At 44.6% G+C, this 21,761-nt stretch overlaps 1 protein-coding gene across 6 annotated transcripts in view; it reads left to right on the top strand.

Annotated features, from left to right (window-relative positions):
* Positions 1–8,375: 8,375 nt before the first annotated feature.
* The window catches only part of RNF185 (ring finger protein 185), a 30,176-nt gene continuing 16,790 nt past the window's right edge, over positions 8,376–21,761 (top strand). The window contains exons 1-2 of one of the 6 annotated variants that reach the window (XM_064481063.1): positions 8,376–8,535; positions 20,896–20,983. In XM_064481063.1, the coding sequence (XP_064337133.1) occupies positions 20,952–20,983 (32 nt within the window). In that variant the 5' untranslated portion in view covers positions 8,376–8,535; positions 20,896–20,951. Of the gene's footprint in view, positions 8,536–16,864; positions 16,948–20,895; positions 20,984–21,761 lie in introns of those variants that run through there. The other 5 variants (XM_031443106.2, XM_031443104.2, XM_010992260.3 and 2 more) reach the window with 5 other exon arrangements.

Raw genomic sequence — 21,761 nt, 5'->3', positions numbered from 1 at the left:
GCTCCCTGTGCAGGGTGAAGAAGACCCGTCTCTGTGGCTTCAGCACCGGCCTGGGCCTGTGGCTCCAAAGGTCACGGCTTGGGACAATGAAGAGAAGGGAGAGAGGGGGAGGGTAGCCCAGGAGCCAAACTCCTTCTCTCCAGAGGCTGGGAAGGAGGGTGTTGGGTAGAGTGAGTGGTGGCTGGAAGGGGAGGGCCACCTGGGCTTCCCAAAGGCAGAGAATGAACAAAGGTGGGTCCCTCTGGGAAGAATTCTGATGTTTGGAAACCATCATGCTGGTAACTTTCTCCAGCTGTAGGAACTGCCACCCACCTCTGCCCTCCTTTTCCATGTGACAGAGCCCTTCCCTGTGGGTGACAACCTGGGGAGGCTGGGAGGTACCATGGCAGGAACCTAACTTTCAAGGTCAGACAGACCTAGCTTAGGTCCTGGCACTGTGTGACCTCAGGCTTAGAAGTCTTAACTTCTCTGAGCCCCAGTCTCCTCATCTACATCATGGGCATAATCACAGCAGTCACTTTGCAAGATGTTGGCATCCGTAACACTGTCCCTGAAGGCTCAGGACACCCCTGGGCTGGACTCAGTGTCCCCAGGAGAAAGCACGTCCCAAAGGTTTTGGGGCCACAGCATCTGAGACAGCTAGTCCTGGTTAGGCCACCACCTGGCTATGTGACTGCAGGTTTGTTCCTGTCTCTTTGGGCCTCAGTTTCCTCCTCTGTACAGTGGAGCTGACCTTTGATGTCTCTTCCTGTCTGGGCCCCAAATGGAGGCAGGCCGGGGCCTGCCTAGGCCTCGAGGGAGGGTGTCACTTGGTTTTCCCTTCAGATTAAGCGGCAGCCACGTCAGTCAGCCTACAGGAGCCCTGCCTCCTACCCAGGCACCCCTCAGCTGCCTGGGAGCGGAGGCTACTAGGAGCCAAACCAACAGGACAGGACGGGACCAGTTGGCCCTTCAGACAGAGGGGGCCCGAGGCTTTCCTCTGGGTCCCCACCCCAGCTGGGTGCACAGTGGGGAGCATGGGGTGGTGGTCGGGAGAGAAGGTCTTCCCTCCTCCCGCCCTTTCTACTGTTTATCCCTGCAGGTCTCTGTCCGTCCCCAGAACTTTGTCTCCTTCAGGCTCCTCTCTCATTCCTCGCAGTCTTAGTCTCTTTCCCTCTCTGACTCTGATTCTGATAATTTCTTTCTGTCTCCCCCATGCCTCCGTCTCTCCACCTTTCTCTGTCTGCAAGATGCCCCATCTCATTCCCTCCCTCCATTTCTTTCTGCCTTTCTCTTTCTCTCCTCTGTTCCTCTTTACAGTTTTTCCCTGAGGCCCTTCCTTTACTGTCTCTCTCTCTCATTCATTTCCTCTTCCTCTATCTCGTGTTTTACTCTGTTCTTTGTTCCTTTGTGTGTGTACACACGTGCACACATGTGTTTCTCCCTCTCCTAATTCTTTTCTCTTCCTCCCTTCCTGTCTCTCTCCTCCTCCACACCCTGACCCAGGACCCAGTGAACCCTGCCTTTTCCTGTTCACATTTTCCCAGCCATGACCTCATCTGACACTCACAACCCCTGTCCCTCCCTGGGGATACAGGCAGGGCAAGGCTTATCATACCATTGTGGAGATGGATGGAGTGAGACCCCCGAAGAGAGGTGACTTGCTGGGCGTCGCAGCAGGTCAGGGGAGAAGCCAGGTTAGGTGCCTCCTGGCCTGTGGGGAGGGCCACCCCTGGCCCTGGGAGAGTCTCAGCTCCCCGAGAACCTCCCCATATCAGGGCCTTCCTCCCCACTGCCTGAGGGATGACGTCTCTCCGCCCCTTGGAGCTGGCCCTCCTGCCCCCCGCCACCTGCCACCCGAGGGCTCCCTGCAGCTCTCTGTGCCAGGAGAATGGTGCAGGCAGTGCCTAGCTCCAGAGCATTCTGTGTTTGTTCAAAAACAAATGGTTACTGAGAGTCTACTATGTGACAGGCACAGGGCAAGGCCCTGGACAGAGAGAGGAGGGGAAGGGGGACAGAGGATGCTCAAGTCAGCAGATGGAGAGGGAAGGCATCCCCTGGGGGTAAGGGGTCTGGCAGCCCAGAGGAACTCGGGCCTGGCTGTCAGTTGGGTCCCCTAGGAAGCTGCCATCCTGAAGAAGTTAGAAGTGCAAGGGATTTATTGGAGGAAATACCTGTGAATGATAAAGGGAGAAGAAGCAGGACTGGGCAGGGAAAGCCTCCAGGCTGCTGCGGGTCTGACATCTAGGGGAGAGAGGAGACGGAAAGCAGGTTCTGGAGAAGAAGAGCCTCACACCGCAGTGCTGCTCTGAGAACGTCTCAGCCAGTCAGCAGGGAGCTCTGGGGCTAAGACTGCCCATCGAAGAGCCCCAGTTGGGCAGAAATGGCCAGACCCTAGCGCCCTGGCTGTGCCCAGTCATTGGTTGGAAGTTGCCCAGGAAGACAGTAGCCTCCCCTCCAAAGCTGCTGCAGATTCTGGAGGGCTGCTCTTTGCCTCCCTGGCTCTCGTTTTCTCTCTCAGAATAAGAATTTTCCAAACAGCAGCAGCAGCAGGCCTGATCTTTCTAAAACACAAGCCTGGCCAGGTTTGTCCCCTGATCCTCTCTGGCCTTTAAAGCCTGTCATGACCTGCAGGATCTGGGCCCAGCTGACCTCACCAGATCCCCACTTCTCTGCTCCAGCCACACAGAGCAAATTCGTTTCTTCAATCACCAGGCTGTTCCCTTTACCTAAAGTATTTTCCTCTTCACCTGGGCTTGTTCCTATAAGTGTTGGTTGAGTCACCTCCTCCAGGAAGCCCTCCTCCCCAACACCCAGGACGGGTGAATGTACTTTAGGTCCCCACTGAGGATTGATTGACATCTCAAAGATGTATGTCACTGAAAGAGGTCAAGTGGCAGTCCATTCAGGCCAGGGGGGTTTAGGGGGCAGGTACTGTGGGAGTCATGGGCTCAGGGTTCAGTCTGACCCAATATTCTGTACCACTCTGCTGCCAATGGGCAGTGTAAACATCAGCCAATGATTCCACACTTCGAGTCCCTATTTTACAGGTAAATAAATCATTTTCTGTCTACACCAGTGCTGAACAATAAACTCTAATGCAAGCCATAAATGCAACTTAAAAATTTCTAGCCACAGTTTAAAAAATGAAAGAAACGGGTGAAATTAATTTTAACGATATATTTATGTAATCCATGTGCAAAGCATTATTTCAGCATATGATCAAGATTTTAAAATTATTAATGAACTATTTTACATTCTTTTTTCATACTAAGTCCTTGAAATCGGTGTGTATTTTATATTCACTGCACATCTCACATTTCAAGCGCTCAGTAGCCACATGAGGATAGAGACAACTGTATTGAACAGCGCTCTGTATCTTGACCTGTGTGGTGTTTACACAGGTGAGTTCATAGGTAAAAATTCATGTAACTGAAGACTTCAGACTTTTTTGTTTATGCAAATTGTATCTAGTCTTCAGGAAGAAAAAAATTTGCAGGTTTCTGATCTGATCCTGGGTGGACAAAGGATAGGGCGATTTCCTGAGGTGGAAGGGGCTAGAGGTGAACAGATGGGGTGCAACGTGGGGGAAAATTGAGAGTCTAAGGAGCTTGGTCCCTTTAGGTCTTCGTTGCCTCCAATCCCTGGGAGTTTCCAGTCACACCGCCAGGAGCTGTGCAGACCTCGGCTGCCTCCTAGTGGCCAGGTAGGAGGTGGCAGGAAACAGTTGACCTTGGTGCCTGGGCCTTCTCCTCACACATGAGAGGGGGTCACCGTGTCACTCAAACTTCTCTCCTGGACCTCACAGTCCTGGCCTCCGCCGGTTCTCACTGTCGTGGCCATGAGCATCCCCTCTCTCTAGGATTGCTCGATTAGCAAGAAAATAAGTCATCAATTTAAACTTGAATTTTAGATAAACAACAATTAATTTTTAGTATAAATATGTCCCATTCATTGTTCATGTAAAATTCAGATTTAATTGAGTGTCCTGTATTTTATTTGGAAACCTGACTTCTAGCTCATCCTCCAGGACTTGGAAGCACAAAATTCAGTGCTACTTCTTTGCTGTGTGACGTTAGTCACATTCCTTCACCTCTCTGAGCTTCAGATTCCTCCTCTGTAAAATGGCCGATAATTCTTTCCTCGATGAACTATTTTTTTGAGGGGGAGTAATTAGCTTTGTTTATTTACGTATTTATTTTATTCCTTAATCACACTTTTCTTCCCCCTAATCACTTGCCCTTTCCCACTATACAAGCTTCCTGGCGCCCCAAACCCCTTGACTCAGGTCCCCGCTCCCTCCGAGGCTCTGCAATGCCTCCCACTTGTCTTATGCTCCTAATCTCCACCCCGCCCTTCTGCTCTCTGGAGAAGATCTGATTGCCTCTGCATGAACTCCCACCACCCCTTGCCCCTGCCTTCTCCAGCCCCATCCCTCCCTCTGTCCCTTCACAGACTCTGGCCCAGGGTGGCAAGGCAGCATTTTAACAGGAGTAGGTTTTGTAGGTGAATTCCAAATGCATCTGATTCTTACCTGCTGTGTGGCCTTGGGTATGTTGCTTAACTTCTCTGAGCCTCTAGCACCTCATACGCAATAATACTTAATTCAGAATTTGGGGGTGAGGATTAAACTGCGTAAAGCCCTTAGCACAGCACAGTGTGTGGTATATTACTAAACATTCAATAAATAGCTGCCATTATTAGTATTAGTGTTAATATTAGTATTAGAGGAGTAAGGGGAGAGAAAGTGAGGGAGCAGGAGGAAGGTTAGGGCTATTAAAATAAGAACCCCTGGGGATGTTCAAAGCAAGCAGAAGAAGAATTCAGAACATTTCTATTTATTTTATTTTCCCACACTAGAATGAATTTTTTTTTAATTTAGCACAACTTGTTGTAGGCATCAAATACTATTAAATCCACACTGAGTCCTAACAGTATAACTGCAGTATAACCCACAGGGCTTCTGGGGTCTGTAAGTATCTTAGTGTGCTAAGCAGAGAAGATATTACTTGTTATGTTTTTGAAGCTGAAGTGCGTCCAAGTATGGTAGTTCCAATTCTGTTATTTCTTGGGAACGTTTTTAATAGCAGGAACATGAAGAAATAAACATTGCTGGTTCCTGAACATTTAAAGTTTTAGGAATGCGGTTATTGCTTTCCAGACGAGACCATGAGAATGACCTCATTCCTGACAAAGGAAAAGTTGAACTCTCACCTTCAGTTGGCCTCCTGAACCCAAGAAAAGAACAAAGGAGAATATAATCAGCAAGTTTGTCTTAACTGAAGCTGATGGCTTCAATATCTTTTCGTAATAACGGTGCTCTGTGACTTTCCAAAGGAGGTAGTAGCTCAAGCAGGAATTTTTTAAAGTACACCCAGAGCTCACTCAGTGCTAAGCCTGTTCCATATCCTCATGTCCACCTTCTGGAATAAATCTTTCCATTTCAACAGATGAGGAAACAGGCTTCTGGAGGTCAAACTGCTGTCTAAAGTCAATGTAGGCAGTGAGCACAGGCACTTTCAATGCCTTCCAATCAAAGACCACGAGGAACACACAAGTGGTTGAACAAGTTGACTTGTTACAGTGAAGGGTGGGATGTGAACTATGGGGAATGAGGGGACATCTCATTCGTCTTAGAAAGGACATTTAGGATTCGGCTTGTGTGAGGTAATTTGGGGGAAGGTTTAAGGAGTCAGGGTTTTCATCTGGATTGGATGCTGTTGATGATGATCGAGTCTGTTGATAAATCTTATCCAGGAGGAAGGAAGCCTAGACTGAGATGAAAGCTGTAACTGGTGAAGCAGGAGCGATCTAGGGATCACATAGATGTGAGCCAGGGTAGGGAAATGCTTGGTCATCTTTGTGGTTTGGACAATGCTCTTGTTTTGTCTGGTTCAGACGTGATTACCGGGAGGTCTTGTTAATGTCCTGATCCATCAGTCACAGAGTGGTCTTGTCTGAGGTTGATGTTCTGTGACATTTTTATGCTCAACAGAAGGGCACCAAGGCCTCCCTGTGAGGGTCAGGTCAGCTCCTGGATATCAGGGGCTGCTTTTCTATTTCTTAGAGCCTGGACTCAAATCTAGGTTTGTGAGACTAGAAACTCCTCTGTGTCACTCCCTGTCCACGGGAACCTGAGGAGAAGGCTGGCAGACGAGGGATTTCATGTATGAGTTCATTTCATCTACTACCTTCACCCCTTACTCAGACCCAACCCCTAAGACAGTCCCTGGGATCATTGTAGGCACTTAATAGATGCTTGTTGAATTAGTGAAACAATGAAGATGGGTGTTAAGATCTCCAGAGAAATAACCCCTGGGTGTAAATTGCAGCTCCACCACCTATCAGCATGCGATCTGAAAACTTTTTATTAAATGATAAAATTACGTAAACTTTCAAAAGTTTTACTCTACCCATTTCTAAAATGGAGATCATCAACAAAACCGTTCATAAGGCTGCTGTGAGGAACAAAAGAAACAGTGTGTGGAGTGTGCTTGGGTAAGGTCAGTACTGCTGGCTATTAGTAGTATCAAACTAAGTAGCCCATTAGTTTTGTGATTCCATGGCAAGAAAGCAAAGATGGGGTCTTGTTTCTCACTGCATCACCAGGGCCTAGCGCATAAATAAATGTTTGATAGGTAAATAAGTAAATTGGCTAGGACCCAGATATTCCCCTCATTTTGGGGGTAAATTTTAATTTGTATATCATTTCTGTCGACTGAAATAAAAATGCATGATATGAGAGCTGTGAGTTTCAGTTTTATTTGGGAACTTACTAAGGACTATAGCCCTGGGGGACACAGGCTGTTAGAGAATTCTGAGGAACTGCTCAAAGAGGTGGGCAGAGGGGAGGCAGGTATACATGCGATTTTGGAGAAGGGGTATGTGCAATCAAGCACACATCTCAGTAGAAGGTTGCTGCTTGTCACAAGGAACATGTATCTCAGTTAACAATTTTAGTGTCTTTCTAAGTATGGGAAGATGCAAGAAATTGGGTTCCTAAAATTTTCTTCTGAAAATATCTAACTATCCGAAGGCCTGTTTTCCCAGAGCACAGAATGCCTCATTGCTATTCTCCGCCCTGAACTCCCTTTGTGAAGTGGTGAAGGTCAGCAACTGTAGTGGCTAGTAATTCAATCCTCGTAGAACCGAGTGGCAAGAAACCTTCCTTAGCTGGCATTTCAAACTTAAAGTTGCAAAATTATTTAAGGAACTCCCATATGCCCTTCACCTAGATTCACCACTTGTTTACATTTTGCCTCATTTGTTTAATCATTTTATTTATATACATATGCATTTTCTTCTGAATCATTTAAAATTAAGTTGGAGACATTGTGCCCGTTTATCCCTACTTTAGGGAATATTTCCTAACAAGAAGGATGTTCTCTTAACATAACCACAATACAATGATCAAATGTAGAGATTTTAACATTGATACAAGAAATATTAACAGCTCATCCACAGTGCATATTCAAATTTTGTCACTTGTCCTAATATTGTCCATTATACCTATTCTGTCTCCTCTCCTCCTAGTCTAGGATCTAATTTAGAATTGCACACCACATTTTGCTGTCATGCCTCTTTAATCATCTTTAAATCAAAACAGTTCCTCAGCCTTTCTCTGTCTTTCAGGATATTGACAATGTCCTGGATTTGGATATATGTCATCCTTCCTCATGAGATATGATGTGGGTTATGCATTTTCTTCCCTTGGGGATGGTGCATTTTTGACAGCAATACCACAGGAGAGATGTGTCTTTCTCAGCACGTGTTACTAGGAGACACATTATTTTACCTGGCCTATAACTGGTGATGTTAACTTTGATCATTTTGATTCCCTTGTTCTGCGAGGTAATACCTCTGTAAAACGACTATTTTCCCTTTGTAATCAGTATGTAATTTATGGGAGACCCTTTACTGTGTAAACATTCTGTTCCTGTAGTTTTACCACTCTATTGATTTTCTAACTCCATCATATTTGTTAATTGGCAATCTAATAGAAGGAAGAATTTCCCTTCTGCCCTGTTTATTTATCTCTTCTTTACATCAATAAAGACTCAAGGGTTACCATTTTATCCAGTTAGTTATACTCTGTTGTTATCATTATGTATTCTGATGCTCCAATTGCCCCGATTTGGCCAGTGGGATCTTCTTCAAGTTAGCTCCTATGTCCTTTGACATAGTCCCATCATCCTGATTCTCATCATCCTCACATTCTGGTGCAACAAAAATGTCCCAAGCTTGTCTGGTCCTTTCCCTGCCCGGACCTAGGCTTTCCGAAAGCTGCGAAACGGCTCCAGTGTTTTTTCGCTTGCTGCCAGCAGGCGGAACCTTAGAGCCCAGTATCTGGGCCGGAGAACAGCGCGGCGGACCAACCTTTTCCGGTTGTGGCCGGAAGTTCCTCGGAGAGCGGCGGTTCTGCGTCAGCTGACCAGAGTCCGCGTAGGAGGGGTCCGAGGTCTGGTCGGACAAGCTGACCGTGTGGAGGGACTGGTTGGGCTGCCGACGGACGGACAGGCTGGGGCGGCCTCGGCGGCGTTAGCTGAGCAGAGGCAGGTACATGAGGGGTTGGGGGCGGTAGCCAGGGGCCGTCAAGGTTGAGGGACGCGGGCAGGGGACCAGGTTCCGCCTTCACCGGGCCTACGGACTGCGATACTTGAGCCCAGGGGCGCAGAGACAACAAGCCGGCTCTGCCCTCCTCTCCTCCGTCCCAGAAGGGAGTTCAGGCTGGTGTTGTGGTCTTCCGTCCAGAGATTACAGTTTGGGGAAACTGAGGCCCCGAGACGGGAAAAGGCTCCCACAAGCTTTCCAGGCAGGGACTCACTCTGACACTCTTTCTGATTCCCACTCGAGTCTGCCTCTCTCATGTGGAGGTTCTTTTAATGAGTTTGCCCCCAGTGGAGAGGTCGAGGCCCGGAAGCGTGGTGAACAGAGTTGGGTTTGGGAGTAAGAGACTCGGATCGGAGACTTTGCCGCCGACAGCCAGTTGTGCATTCTGGGCCAAGTCCTTTGCCTGTGTCGGGCCTCGGTTTCCTTATTTGTAAAACAGGGCAGTATTTCTCTAAATGAGTCTCCCAACCTCTGCTTTAAAATGCCCTCGGGTGCGTACTTTACAATGCAGGTCTCGAATAAGACCTCTGATTCAAAATCTAGGTCGGAACCACATTTTGAACGTACTCCTCAGGTGTCCTCTGCATACTGTTGTTTGAATACCACTGATCTTAAGTGCTTTCCTGTTATGAGTACTAGATGGCCATTCTTTGCTTTGAGGCAGCTGGAACTTGTTCAGGATATTTGAGAGAAAAAAAAGGGAGGAGGGGGGTGCAGGTGTTTAGCCCAGAAAAGAGAGCAATGGAAAGGAACTGTCATTGAAAACTGAAAACATTGTTATGGTGAAGAGAGCTTCTACCTCATCTTTGTGGTTGAAAGAGGCAGAAACTAGAACCAATAGGTGGATTCTGTAGGAAGAGAAGATTTTGATTGAATATAAGAACCTAATGTTGGTCCGAAAGCAGTGGAATGGATTGCCTCCTAAGATAGTGAACTCCCAGTTGTAGGAGCTATTAAGGTGTTAAATCGAAGTCCTTTTCAACTTGAAAGTGCCCAATTCTGAGTAGTTACTTTGAGTCTTTTTGGTGCTGACTTTTTTTTTTTTTCTGTCCTCTTTTCTTGACATCTCCGTCCCCTCGGCCTGCATCTTCTAGAAGTGAGGCCAGTGTATCTGAACTTATGTAATCTCTTCCTGATTGTCTTATGTACCATCCTTCTGTTCTAGGACTTTGGAATGGCCCATCTGATAAGGGATCCTTAAGTGTTTGTTGAATGAATAACTAAGCAGGGTCCCAACTCCATCTGTTTGTAGCTTATTTTCTTAGAAAAACTTGGAAATGCCTCTGAAGATTTTGTATCTGATCAGAAGCAGCCAGTGAACTCTTTGGACTCACAGAATTGAAGAGTCCGGGTCAAAAGGGACCCCTTGAGGTTGTTCATGCCACCAGCCACCCCCACCCCCCCAGCCCCAGGACGTAAATCCCTTTTTAATCCTCTCTCCAGCAGTGTGTTGTATAGAGGTTGTGTCTGCCAGGAGAATTTTTGCAATCTGTTGGCTAACTTTCTATCCACACTTAAAAACCAGTCCTCTGATGGACTTGGTTGCCAGTTCATCCTCACGTGTAATCTGCGTTTAATGCTTCTAGCATATCTTTAGTTTTCTAGTTAAACATCAAAGCTCCTTATTTTGTGATTTACAAAACTCCAAGCAGATCACTTTTTCAAAACCTGTTAGAATATTTATCTTGCCCTATGGAGCAGAGGTTCCGTATTATGTCCCAATTCTGCTGACATCCCCCTGCCAAAAAAATGTTGAGTTTGAGCCAAGACTTCCTACCTCTGTTTACCTTCCTGCCTTGTTTGTTTGTGTTTCCTAGAATTTTTTTTTAAAGTTGTGAAATGCTTATTCAGATATTATCCAGGTGCTGAGTAAAATGATTTTAATTTAGTAGTGTCTTTAAAACTTCTCAATCTGAAATGTTCCTTATAAAAAAGTACCTAAGCCCACATTTCCATAATGTATTCTTCAGGCCACTAGTCTGAAGAGATGCCTCTAAAAAAAATGTTCTGTGATAAAAATAAGTTTGAAAAAAGCTGCATATCATTATCCCTTCTTGGAGCTTCTCAGTTTATAGTACCATATTAAAGGCACTGAGATGTCCTGCAATAAAGAAATATGCATAACCTTGTTTAACCTAGTGTTGCCAAACTTAATTGATGTGAAGCTTCTCCTTATTTTTTTGGAATTGAAGCATACTGACAGATTCTGACCTATAGAAGGAGCCTGCAGTCTATGACCTGTCAGCCAAATCTGACCCCACTGCCTGTGAGCTGGGAATGGGTTTTACATTTTTAAATGGTGGGGAATAAATCCAAAGGAACAATAGTATTTTGTGATATGCAAAGATTATAGGAAAATCGAATTCCAGTTTCCATAAATAAGATTTTATTGGAACACAGCCATATCTTTTAATTTACATACTGTCTTTGGTAGCAGAGTTGAGTAATTGCCCCAAAGACCATATGGTTCACAAAATCTGAAATATTTACTACATGGTGCTATTCAGAAAAAAATTTGCCTACCCCTAACCTGCTCTGTGTACATTTTTTTTTTTTACTTTTTATTTTTATATAATTTGAGACTTCCAAAAATAATATACAAACTTCCTGTATCCTCTTTACCCAACTTTCCCTAATGTTAACATTTATATAACCATAATAAAATTATCTAAATAATTTAATAATAATATAGTACTACTAACTAATCTATGGGCTTTATTCAAGTTTTGCCATTTGTCCCACTATGTCCTTTTTCTGTTCCGGGATCTAGTCCACTTTCCCACTTTGCATTTAGTACCAAGTTTCCTTAGTCTCTTTCAATCTGAGGCAGTTCCTCAGTCGTTTTTGTCTTTCATGACTGCAAACTTTTGATGAGAACTGGCCAATTATTTTGTAGGAGATCCCTCAAATCTTTTTTTGATAGAATTCACATATCATTAAATTCACCATTTTAAAGTATACTGTTCAGTGGTTTTTAGTATGTTTGCAAGGTTATGCAACCATCGCCACTATCTTAATTCCAGAACATTGTCATCATGCCAGGAAGAAGCCCTGTACACGTTAGCAGTTTCTCCCTCTTCTCCCCTCTTCCCATCCCCCAGCAACCACTAACTACATGATATGTGGCCTTTTGTGTCTGGCTTCTTTCATGAAGCATAGTTTTCAGGGTTCATCCATGTTGTCAGGTGTATCAGTACTTCACTCCTTTTTATGGCTGAATAATGTTCCACTGTATGGGCAAACTGTGTTTCATTTATCCATTCGTCAGTTGATTGACATTTAAGTTGTTTCTGCCTTTTAGTTGTTATGCTGCTGTGAACATTCCTGTACAAATTTTTGTTTGAACATATTCTCAACCCTCTTAGGTGTGTATACCTAAGAGTGGAATTGCTGGCTCATATGGCAGCTCTGCTTAATTTTTTGAGGACCTGCCAAACTGTTTTCCACAGCAGCTACACCATTTTACATTTTCATTAGCAGTATAAGAGGGCTCCATTTTCTCCATATCCTCTTCCACACTTGCTATTGTCTTTATTATTGTTGCTGTTATTTCCACTCTGGTGGGTGTGAATTTCATTGTAGTTTTTATTTGCATTTCCCTAATGATGATGATGTGGAACATCTTTTCATGTGCATATCAGGCATCTGTGTATGTTCTTTGGAGAAATGTCTGTTCAGATCCTTTGCCCATTTTGTCATTGAGTTATTTGTCAACATGTACAATTTTACATGTAAATATTCGAAGAGTTTGCAGATTCCCTGAAACCCCTTGAAGTTATTCGGAGTGAGCTGACCTGCAGGATCTGAGGCAATGCCAGTAACTCCCTTACCTGAATGGAGTTGGATTTGGACCTGTTGAAGTGCAGACCGACTTGTCCATTTGAAACTGCTGACCATTCAAAGATTGGTTCAGCCCTGACCACTGCTGACCATGCAAAGCTGGGGTGGCTGTGTCCAGTGAAAGGGGTGCACCAGCATCATCCATGATGTGACGAGACCACTAGAGGAGCCTTTCACTTGGGAGCTCCTGTTGTGCTTGTCTGGTCACAGGCAGGGAGTTGAGGAGGCGGGTGGTTTGCAACACTCAGGACTGAGAGCCTTGGGCCACTGCCTGTCGGGCAGAGCTACCAGCGCACCCAAGCCTCTCTCGGCCCCAGAGCATTCGGCTCTATGTAGACTGTCTTCAACACACACACACACACCCCAGTGCTTCTAATTGTGAAAGTAATTGATGCTCATATTAGACATTTTGGGAAATACAGAAAAGCACCCCCCCACACACACATACACACATCCTCCCCAGTCATCTCTAGCTCCAGTATCTAACAAGAGCCTTTACTGCAATTGCTTTCTTTCTTTCTTGTTTCCCCCCAGCAGGTAACATTTTTAATGGTTGAAACCATTCACTGTACATAGTTCTTATAGCTTGCTTTTTCCTATTAACGTTATGTTGATGTCTCTGTGTTTTTGCCAGCCTCTTCTGTAAGCTTGACTTCTAATACATTACTTAACTGTTCCCTTATCCAATAAGTCAATAAACCAGGAAGTCTTAAGGTATAGATGTAATGTTTATAACACTCAGCATGTTCTTAGTGGGTGGAAATCTAGTTTGTTTTTTTTAATAGGGAGCACAGGTTGAAAACTCTTACTGTGGTAAAAATACACATGACAGAATTTACCATTTTAACCATTTTTAAGCGTACAACTCAGTGGCATTAAGTACATTCACAGTGTTGTGCAAACATCATCTCTGTTTCCAAAACTTTTTCATCACCCTAAACAGAAACTCTGCACCCATTAAGCAATAACAGCCTGTTCTCCTCTCACCCTAACTCCTGGTAACCCCTGATCCTCTTTCTATCTCTGTGAATGTGCCTCCTGTAGATATTTCCTGTGTGGGAATCATACAATAAATAACCCTTTGTGAAAATGTAGGGATTTATTTTTCAATTTTTTTATTGTGGTATGATATTCATAACATAAAATTTACTATCTTAAGCATTTTAGATGTGCACTTCAGTGGTATTAAGTATGTTTGTGTTGTCGTGCAACTGTCACCATCCGTCTCCAGAACTCTTCTCATTTTGCAAAACTGAAACTCTGTACTCATTAAGTAGTAACTCCGCATTCGCTCCTCCCCCCAGCCACTGGCAGCCACAGTTGTACTTTGTCTCTATGATTCTGACTTCTCTAAATACCCCATGTAAGTGGACTCCTATAGTATTTTGTCTTTTTGTGGCTGGCTGATTCCTCTTAGCATGGTGTCCTCAAGATCCATCCGTGTTGTAGCATGTGTCAGAATTTCTTTCCTTTTTAAGGCTGAATAATACTCCGTTGTATTTATATACCACATTTTGCTTATCCATTTATTTATTGACGGACGCTTGGGTTGCTCCTCTGCTTTAGTTATTGTGAATAATGCAGATATGAACAATTGTGTACTAATATCTCTTTAAGACCCACTTTCAGTTCTTTGGGGTATATAACCAGAAGTGGAATTGCTGGATCATAGGTAATTCTATTGTTAAATTTTTGAGGAACTGCCACGCTGTTTTCCACAGCAGCTGTACCATTGTACATTCCCACCAAAAGTGCGCAAGGGTTCCAGTTTTTCCACTGTTTCACCAACACTTGTTATTTTCTGGGTTTGTTTGTTTGTTTTTTGATAGTAGCCATCCTAGTGGGTATGAGGTGATATCTCATAGTTTTGATTTGCATTCCCTAATGATTAATGATATTGAGCATCTTTTCATGTTGTTATTGGCCATATCTTCTTTGGAGAAATGTCTATTCAAGTCCTTTGCCCGTTTTTGAATCAGATTGTCCATTTTCTTGTTGTTGAATTTTAGGAGTTCTCTATATATTCTGGATATTGATCCCTCACGTGTATGATTGACAGATATTTTCTCCCATTCTCTGAGTTGCCTTTGTACTCTGTTGATTGTGTCTGTTGATGCACAACATTTTAAAATTCTCATGAAGTCTCTTTGTTTATTTTTTAGTTTATTGCCTGTGCCTTTGGAGTCATATCTGAAAATTTATTGCCAGAAATGTAGTTTTTAAAGTAGAGAAAAGCCACCAAGTAGCTTCTGGCCTAAGATTCTCAGACTTGGCCCTCGTGGATGCAACCCATTGGGGATGGCATGGGTCCATCTCTTCATTTCATTGAGTAGTGGGAGCAAAGCACCACTGGGTAGTGGTGTCCTTGTCACCCAACCCAGCTGGCCTAAGGACACACACAGATCAGAAGCGGCCGTGTCTGCTTCTGTGAAAGTAGCATCAGGGAGGCTGGCTGTCTGTCCTGGGACCAGTCGCCAGGTTGACTCCTGTGGTCATCTGTCTAGCTCCTGGCTGTTTAATATCCACACCCCCAGTTGCCTCTCAGAAGTGCCTTTTGCTGTAACATGGCTGGGGTTTTAAAGATGGACAGCTGTCTGAATGCGAAAGTGCCTCCTAGGCAAAAGCCCAGGAGAATTTCTTTCTTTCTTTCTTTCTTTTAATTAACACTACTATCTCTGCAGAGGAATTTCTCAGTGTGAGGCACTTTTAATTTTACTTATTTTATTTGGGGGGGGGGCTAATTACGTCTATTTATTTATTTTTTTAATGGAGGTACTGGGGATTGAACCCAGAATCTCCTGCATGCTAAGCATGAGCTCTACCACTTGAGCTATACCGTCCCCACCGAGGCGCTTTTTAAAAAATAGCAGTTAAATTCTGACAAGGACATGGATTTCTTGAGGGCAGGAACCAGAACCGAGTCTGATTTATTTTTACTGTTGTGTCTTGTTCTTGACATTCTCTAAATGTTTCCCAGACTGCACTGACAATAAGCACAATTAATGGAGGTGGCTTGGGGCACAAGCCTAATTTGTAAAAGTCAGTATTACAGATTATTTAAAGCAATGCCATTTTGGTTTTATTGTTTATAGCCATGGTTGGTCTGTCTTATGCATGCTCTCCTGGTGGTCCTCCGTGGGGCCTTCTATTGAAAGGAGAAGCGAGATCATTGTTTTTGTCAAGTATATGCTGATATTATTGAAATTCTTAGAAAGTTTTCTCCATAATTGGTTAAATCTCGTCGACCTTACTCATTTTCTTTTTATACTCTACCTTTAGAGTACTTCAGAGGTCTTTAGCTCAACCTCGGGTAAAATTTGTATTAATGAGATTCTATAGAAACTGAATTGAATAAAGATTTACTGACTGTGTGAAAACAAAAGCAAAACTGTCACTTTGAAAACTTTTCAGATAACAAAGGAAGGATAGGCACAATTACCCCATTTGTGGGCGAGGGCCCTGGCTTAGTTGAGTGGCAGAGCAGAGTGTTAGACTAGGTCCTCTGGCTGCAGATTGTTCCTTTCGTTGTACTTTACTGAATTCACAGCCCTTAACTAGGATCTGTCTAGTCTGACAATCTTTCGTTAATACACTTTTATCCAGTTACATTGGTTTGAATTGAAATTAGCAAATTCCCATCGTTTATTGACAAATGTGCATGTGACTCCAGGAGGTGTCTAACTAGAGTGAGCAAGACAGTTCAATGAATAATTAATCCTCTCTGAGACTGGCATTGTCTAATACAAGTTGGCACCAGTTTGGGAAAACCTCAACCTTTTTTTGGTTGTATATCCCTGACCTTTTGGGGTTTTTTCCATTTGTTTCATTTGTTTTGGGCAATACATAAGAAAAAAAACTATTCTAAAACAGTTATGTAACATTTCCAGTTCTGGAAAGCATCACTGAAGAATGTCTTGTTCTTTTAGAATACTGATTTTCTACAACTTCATTTGGCTACATTGACTCATATTGAGTTGCACAGTTCTGAGTACTCCTGGGCATCACATTCATCACCCCACACATATTTATGAGGTGCTCTTGAGGTGTCTAGCCCTGTGCTGAATAAGGCTCCTGGAACCTGCGTCAGGGCTTGAGGAGACAGACACATGAACAAATCACTGAGGTGCTTAAGCACATTGGCTTGGGAGTTGAGAACTTTGCTTCCTACTGGCCCTGTGACTGGGCAAGTGACCTAACTACTGTGAGCCTTAATCTGACCTCCCAGGGATGCTAAAGATGGTACAGCAGTGTTTACCTCAAAGGCAGGTTGTAAAGATTAAATGAGAATTCATTAAAAGACTGAGCAGAGTGTTAGCCTATGTTATTCACAGTGATGATAGATACAAGTGCCTCCTTATTTTCACACTTGTGGGGAGAATCTGATCTTACCAGGATCAAACTAAGCATGTCCTGTTTTGGCTTTCCTCATACACAGTTCTGATGTCTCACCTACAGTGCCTTCAAGGAACGATGCTCATTCAGAAAGGGAAGTTGTGACTCATTCATTCAGCAAGTAAGGCGAGTACCAGCTGAGTGCATAGCTCTGTGGGGAATATAAAGATGTAGTTACGTGTTCCGTGTGTGCGTGTTCTGCGAGACCTCATGGCAGAGGGGGATTAACACTTTCTGAGCACTTACTGTGTGCAGGCACTGTGCTGGCCCCTTCCTGTTTTCTCTCTTTAATCCTTACAACTATCATGTGAGCAAGGTAATCGCCGCATTTTATAGTTGAGTAAAAAAGGCCTGGAGAGAAAATAATGACTGAAGTCACAGAGTTAGTGTCAGAGCTGGGATTTGAACCCAGAACCATCAGATTCCTCTGTGCCATGCTAATTTTAAGGTCAAAAGTCCATAAAAAGTTCAGGCACATTTAAGACAGTGATATAAGGGATGGCAGAAGGCCTCTTGAATGACTCCTCAAAAGCTTGTGCCAGGGTAAGCTGAACCCTGCTCCACCCTTTCTTATGAAACCTGGTAAGCTTTGAGAAAAACCATTGAAGCTTAAAATGAAACAAAGAAGAAAACCTTTTAATTCAGAAATAATGAAAGACAATGTGAAAAAGTAGGAACAGCTGAGCCTAGAATTCCCACTCAGATGTGTGTTATATTTGGAGATTCTTATCTCTATGGCCTAGCACAGTGCATGGAACACAATGGATTTTAATAATTAATTAATGAACTTCAAGTATCTGTCCAAACTGCCAAAATTTCACTGTATTTCTCATGTGACTTAGCATATGTTCTGTTTGGAAGATATACATGTCATTGGCAAGGATGAGCAAAGGAACCACTCTTACGTATTTTTCATGGGAGTGAAAATTGGCACATCCTTTCTGGAGGGTGCTTGGTACTATCTGTCAAAATTACAAGTATAGCTACCCTCTGACCCAGCATTTCTACTCCTGGAATGTGTCCTCAAGGGATAGTCTAGGACCTTGGTCTCCAAGGCAGGGAACAGGGTGACTAGGTTCTATGGATGGGAGAGAGAGACTTTTCAGTCTATATCCTTTTGTACCTTTTGAATTTTGAGCCATATGAATGTGTTTCTTATTAAAAATATAAATGAAAATTTTAAATGTGAAAATTTCTGAGAGGATATTATGCTAAGGATCATCACACTTTAGTGTGGATTTCTTTCATTTGATTGCTTTCCTTTTTGTCCCCTGCTGAGATCTGAAGATACGGGACCTTTAGCATTTTCCCAGATTTTTTATGAGTATTAGTAACATAGTATTTATTATGGGAAAAATGGGAAGAACAGTTAAGCGTAAAAAAAACTTTAAAATTTTGCCCATGATTCCACTAACCAGGGACCACTACAGTTAATATTTTGGGGCCCTACCAGTTGTTTCTGTATCTTTTAACCTGTTGGTATCATACAGTATGTTCAGTTTGGTATACAATTTTCTGTCCTGCTTTTTTCACTTAACATTATGTTATGTAATTAAAATCCCCATGTAAGCAAAATCTTTATGGAAGCATACGTTTTAGTGGCCTCGTAATCTATTGCGTGAATGTATCAGTTTACTTAGCCAGGGAATGGGAGCTGGATGGGGAGAGAAAGAGACATTGGAATCACGGAACTCTTTGGAAGCTTAGGCAGGTCTGGGTTAGGTGGCTCAGCAGGGAATGAGCCTGACAGGCCAGGGCTGAAGGGCTCAAGGCCTTCTAGGCCTTTCTTCATACCTCAGTCCCAGCCCTTGCTGCCTTCCCACCCCCGTGTGTGCTCTGGGCTCCAGCCACAATGAACTTGGAAATTGAGCTGTCCACTTGTCCTGTGTGCCGTGTCTGCATCCTCCCCAGCAAGCCCTGGCCTCACCACTTTGTACACACCACTGTCAGCACGTAGCACACTGGGCTGCCCTTTTGGTTTACTTGCCTGTGTCCCCTGTTAGGCTGAAACCCTTTATCTTTGTGCCTTGAATGTCTGGCAAATAGGATCATGAATACATCTTTGAAGGTAAGTGTGGGGTTGGTTGAACAGATGGGAAGATTAGAGGGTACCAGAGAAAAGGACCAGTGCAGCCCTAAGGAAAAGAGACCAACTCTCAGCCTCCTCTGTCCTTCTGGACCTGAAAGGCCACTCATGCCCTTGGTCTTGTATTTGAGGGCCAGCCCTCTGTGAGCTAGCCGAGGACCTCAACTCCATTTAGACTCCAAAATGTTAGGGGCTAGTTTCTGTGTGTTCCAAGTTCCAGTCAGCTTACTCAGATTTCTTCCCACTCGAACCTTCTGCAAGTGTGATGTAGACATTCTTGGAATGTGGGTCCCATCTTGGCCTACATGTGGTCCAGCAGCGGCCTAATGAGCAGTGATAACGGGCTTGGACACGTCACTGTTCTGGTGGAAGGCGTCCACGTGAACAAGCATGTGCCCACAGGAGCAGGACCTCTGCTGGGTCACCTCTCAGATCATGCCAGTTATTTATCATCCAAATTTGTAATATGCATAACTAGGATTGACATTTCCAGATACCTCTGAACACCTGGGCCAGGAATTCATAGAGTTGAAGGGGCAGAGAAGGCAGATGATGAATGTTTGCAGCTCTAGAACCTGAGAACTGAACACAGGAATACTACAAAGAGATTTCTTCCTGAGGTTGAGTTCCCGGGGGCCTCCTTCAGGGATATGCAACTCTTGCTTTCTCTTCCTCTCTCAGTTCCTGTGAGGAGGGCCAGGCTAGCTCTGGCAGGTAGTAGAGTGTAGGTGCTGGGTCAGGCAGCCTCAGCGGCCAGGCTCTGCATTCCTAAGGGATTATTAAGTATCACACACCTGCCTTAGTCCCAGCACCACATGTGCTGCCTTGGACATCTCAAATTTAGGAATGGTTTTCAAAGCAAGAGGTGAACTTGTTCCTTAAATGGTCAGCTTTGTCCCAGATAGACCAGGTGCTGGCCTGCCTGTCTGAGATCTCAGCAGACTTGTCCCCTACCCTCCAAGATTATCTGATCTCTCCATAGTCCCTGTGGACTGTTGCTGGGGATGGTGTATTCTGAAGAGAAGCCCTGAGGTTATTGTCCCTCCCAAACTTTGCTGTGCTATGTTCCCAGAGTCCTCCCCTGTTTGAGAGCTGATTTTCCAAAACTCTTCCTCATCAGAGGACTATCTGGAGTGGAAGCTGGGGACACTTATTTAAAAATATAGATTCTTGGATCCTGTCCAGTTCCAGGTCCTATTTAAATCACTGAGGGGGTCTAGGAACCAGAAATCTGGGAGGGTGCCTTGTTTAGGAAAAACAGGCGAGTTTGGTGGAGCGCCTTGTTAAGACTTCTTACAGTTAGCTCCTGTCCTGGACTCCAGGGGCTCAACATGGTCTTGCTTTTCCTTATGACCCCTACCCCATAGTTGGTAGCCCCAGGCCTGGCGTGTAGTTGGTGCTAGAGAGCTGTTGGTTTAATGCATAAATGGATGAGTAGTGATTTTGCTTTGTACTCACTTCAAAGAATACGGAAGGTAGAGCATTGCACAGTGAATTTGAGGAAAAACAAAGGCCAGGTGTTTAATTTTGTAAAGCTGTATGTTAAAGGAGTAAAATGTAAGAGTGAAAAGAGTGCTGTTGTATTGCAAAGTCTGAACTGGGCACAGAATTACATGTATGATGGCCTGGCTTGGGCAAGTCCTCTAACATCCTGGTCTGATGTCCTCCTCTGTGAAATGGGGTGAGGGTCAGAAGTGGTAGTGGATGTGAATGTGCTATGAAAACTAGAAAGTAGATTCAGATCAGGAGTGAAGAATGGTCAGGGTAGGGACAGGGACACAGAACCAGCCACAACAAGGTGACTCAGTGTTTAGGTCCAAATCCAGGTCCCTCCAGGGACCAGGAGTTTTTAGCAGGGTGGCCGCTCAGCTATGCCCAGGGCCTGCTTCCTTTTTACTCTGTCTAGTTCCTGAGCTTACCAGGGCCTTCTCTTCTCTGCGCCAGTGTCCCAGTCCTTTTGGGTCCTCATGGAACATTCTGTTCTGCAGGTACTCAGTGAACGGTTCCCAGGGAAGGCTGCTCATCTCTGCCATGCTGCTCTGGCATGCGGTTCCTGGGCAGGAGGGGAGGTAGGAGGTAAGAGAGGAGGCTCAGGTGACGGGACCCAGGATGTGTTGCAAAGAGAGGTTACGTGAACAGCCAGCCTGGGAGTTGACCAAAATCGGTCACACACGCCTGTGCCCACTCTCTCAGCAAATATTTGAGTGCCTACCAGGATGGAGCTCTAGAACCCAGGTAGGGACTACACGGTCAGTCTCCAAAGGAGAGTGATACGGTCTGCCTAGAGCTGGGACATGGAGGCCTATCCCAGTGCCTGGCCTTCTGTAATACCGCAGTTCCCTGCATACTGTGAGCTGACCTGTTACTGTCCCCTGGCCATTCCTACCCTGACACTACCATGACCTTTATTGTTCCCTTACACCCACGTGTAGGGAAATGCAAGTACAGAGCCTTGTTGGGCCAGGGGGTGGAGAGGGCAGTAAACAAGGGTGGGTGGTGGGTGCGTGCATCTTCCCAGCAGCAGCAGAACCTCCTGCCCTGGAGGGTCCTCCAGGTCACTGTGTTGTCTCACATGGCGTCCTTAGCAGCCCCGCACGATGTATGACATCCTCATTTTTCAAGTGAGAAAAGATATTCAGGCCATCAAGGGATTTACCCAGAGCTGTATGGCTAGTCAGTAGTGGAGCCAGGATTTCAACTCAGAACCTTTCAGAATTTGGGAGAATTGGAACATTTGGGGGGAAAAGTTTTTAATGTAAATTAATTTGTCTGATTTTAGAATTAATACAGGTTAAAATGTCAGTTTTATAAACAGGAAAGGCCTCTAAGCCCCCACCAGTACAGAGACAATCAC

Source organism: Camelus dromedarius, chromosome 31 (assembly GCF_036321535.1).
Source record: "Camelus dromedarius isolate mCamDro1 chromosome 31, mCamDro1.pat, whole genome shotgun sequence".
In the NCBI taxonomy this organism is placed as follows: domain Eukaryota; kingdom Metazoa; phylum Chordata; class Mammalia; order Artiodactyla; family Camelidae; genus Camelus; species Camelus dromedarius.
Note: the sequence above shows the minus strand (reverse complement) of the source record. Positions and strands in the feature narration are given on the sequence as shown.